This window comes from Neoarius graeffei, chromosome 21 (genome assembly GCF_027579695.1).
Source record: "Neoarius graeffei isolate fNeoGra1 chromosome 21, fNeoGra1.pri, whole genome shotgun sequence".
NCBI classification, from domain to species: Eukaryota; Metazoa; Chordata; class Actinopteri; order Siluriformes; family Ariidae; genus Neoarius; species Neoarius graeffei.
In genome coordinates, this window is record NC_083589.1 from 62,170,432 (window position 1) to 62,173,386 (window position 2,955).

At 47.3% G+C, this 2,955-nt stretch overlaps 1 protein-coding gene across 1 annotated transcript; it reads right to left on the reverse strand.

Annotated features, from left to right (window-relative positions):
* Positions 1-1,197: 1,197 nt before the first annotated feature.
* ascl1a (achaete-scute family bHLH transcription factor 1a) lies at positions 1,198-2,476 on the reverse strand. Its single transcript, XM_060903723.1, has 2 exons — positions 1,882-2,476; positions 1,198-1,736 (listed from the first exon to the last, which is right to left on the reverse strand). Exon 1 carries the CDS (start codon positions 2,474-2,476, stop codon positions 1,889-1,891), a length of 588 nt encoding a protein of 195 aa, XP_060759706.1. The 3' UTR covers positions 1,198-1,736; positions 1,882-1,888.
* Positions 2,477-2,955: the final 479 nt, after the last annotated feature.

Here is a 2,955-nt window from a genome sequence, read left to right on the forward strand (position 1 = left end):
ATACAACAGACCCAGAGCAGCCTGGGGAGCAGTCAGGGGTTAGGTGTCTTGCTTGAGGGCACTTCAGCCATTCTTGCTGGTCCAGGGAATCAAACCAATGTCCTTTTGGTCCCAAAGCTACTTCTCTACCCATTAGGCCATGGCTTCCCCCTGGTATACGGTTTATTAGGTAATGGGTAATAGTAATGTATGTCATGTTTGGGATAGCAATAAAAAATAAAACAATAAAAAGGCTGTGAGCAACTTGATTCATTATTATTGGTTTTGTGGCTTTAACAAATAACAGAGCAACACTCTGAGAGGGAAATTATACCATTAATCTCTCTCTCTCTGTCTCCCCCCATCTTTAATATAATTCATGCATGTTCAAAACTGCTTCAAGACCACTTATATGCCCTTTTGCAACATTTTCAACGTCAGAAACATATCCAATCAATATTTGTCTTTTTCCCCACAGAAATCTTGAGATCCAACTAGGCTTCTACCTCCTCCTCCTCCTCCTCTGTCTCCGCCTCCTCCCATCACCATCCACTCCTTTGAAATGGTGCACCATTAAAGAATGAAATAAACTTGCAGCTAAAAATAATATGAGCTCGAATATGATTTATTTCAAGCTTAAGTATGAATGAAAATCCACAGAGGCGACACAAGTATTCTAGAAAGTTTTTTATTCTTATTATGAGACTAAAGTGTAAAAAATATGGATGTAAGGCATTTCCCCCATTTCCCCCCTTGGTATATTGTAAAGGCAGAGTTAAACAGGCAGTGTGGAGAGAAAAGAGACCGCCGTGGTTTGGACAATAGCTGCATAACCTTTGATCACTGTGAACTCCGAGTCATATTACATGTAATTCCCGTTAAATAAGACACGTTGGTGCTGAAATAAAACTCTGGAGTGTCAAACCCCAGGGGAAATAAACAAAAACAAACAAACAACAAGCCTAAAACCGTAAACAGATGCATTTAGACTACACGTCTGAAAAGGCAAGAGGTAATAAGCAACATACGGTGTTTAGGCTATGTTTATGTATGTATAAGCCAAAAATATATACATATTACAATGAATGTGTACAAAAAACAGCATCTATAAATCTCTTACATACATACATACATACATACATACAAAAATAGTTTAATATATTTAGAAAAAAAACGTGATTTTTATACAAATAGAACTTCATTATAATAAATTCCGCCGGGTTGGAAGCATAGAGTTACAGCAAAATCCCCGAGTTCAGGTGAACGGTGTTGAGTGAACACCTGCAGGGCTCAGTGACCCGCTCCAGTGCTGATCTGTGTCGAGCTGAAGGTGTTAAATCAACACGGGGGATTTTGTTGTGCAGGACAGGACAGCTCTGTGATTGGGTTTAGCATAGTTTAAAAACAAATAGAATCACTTATGCAGAAAAATAGTACATCTGAAATGGATGTGTTGGATCAGTGCGCTTTGGCGCATGAAGCGAACCCCTGCGCGTTTACTTTATTTATTTTTCTTTCTTTTATTGTTTTTTTCTTTTAGTTTTGCACTTGTCTGCTCTACAAGTCCTTTGGCTCGGGACACTTGGGGCCGATGCGTGTCGCTTTGGCCTCTCATCTTGGGCCAGTCTCTCTTTATTTTGTGAACTCGGGTCTATCCAACCGGACGGGAGCGCAAACGCAGCAGTGCCTTGTTGTTTTCTCGGAGGATGGATGTACTTGGACCTCCAAAGTGAGTGCTGACAATCTTCAGGATCTTCCTATTTTAAAAAAAATGATGAAAACGTTAGTTCTGGGAAACAATCGAGAATATCTCAGCAGATGTGGAATTAAAAGAAAATGATAAATAAAATGAAAAGTGCATGTGTGGGGAGGGGTGAGAGAGAGGGAGGGGGCAGGGCTAACCTGATGTTCAGAACCAGCTGGTGAAATCTAGGAGCTCCTGTTCCTCGGGACTGAGTGGGTCGTAGGATCCTTCGTCCGAGGAATATGAAGAGACAGGCGAGCCGGCCATGGAGTTCATGTCGTTGGAGTAGCTGTGCGCGACGCTGGGAGACAGGACGCCCGACTGGAAGGCTGCGCTCACGGCGTCGTGCTCGTCCAGCAGCTGCTGCAGGGCGCGGATGTACTCGACCGCAGAGCGCAGCGTCTCCACCTTGCTCATCTTCTTGTTGGCCGCGCCGTTGGGCACGTGCTCGCGCAGCGTCGCGAAGCCGTTGTTGACCAGCTTGACCCGGTTGCGCTCGCGCTCGTTGCGCCGCGCCACGGCGTGCGGCTGCTGCTGCGGCAGACTGTAGCCGAAACCCGCGAAGCTCAGGCGCCGCTTGCAGCGCAGCAGCTCTGGAGAGGACGAGCGCTGCCTCTTGGCCTGCTTGGATGCAGACTTGCCGGTGCTTTCGCTCGGGCTCAGGGTCTGAGAGGCGGCGGTGGCGAAGAAGCACGCGGGCGCCACGAACTGCGCCTGCTCCACACTTAGGTCCATCTTGGATGTGATGTCCATACCCGGAGAGATGCTTCACCAGAACAACAATATATATAATAAAGAGGCCCTTCTTTTCTTTTCTTTTCTTTTCTTTTCTTTTCTTTTCTTTTCTTTTCTGGAGTGTCCGGTGGCCGCGCGTCGCGCTCGTGGCGTTCGCGTGTGACTCGCTCTCACGATTCCTGTGTATGAACTTGGAGCTTTGCAAAGCTCTCCAACCTTCTTCTTCTTCTGAAGCACGACAGAGAGGCAGCGCGCCTTTTCAATACACCGGCAGGCTGGCCCACGCGCTCTCCGCACCCCGCACCCCCACCCTTCTTCATCTGGCCACGCCCCTCTCGCGCTCGGGCGCCGGTGCGGTTGCTGTGCGTACGCCGGGCGCGTGCCGCTCCTGCCTCTGAATAAACAACTCGCCGTGAAGTACGAGTCGAGTTTTTCAGCCGTGCGTGGCCAAACTTTTCCACAAAGGAAACGCCGTAACAGCAACCTGTGATTTAGAT

What these genes read in the sequence shown, in the direction of transcription:
- ascl1a (XM_060903723.1), bottom strand. Translation starts at nt 2,476, where the DNA reads ATGGACATCACATCCAAGATGGACCTAAGTGTGGAGCAGGCGCAGTTC.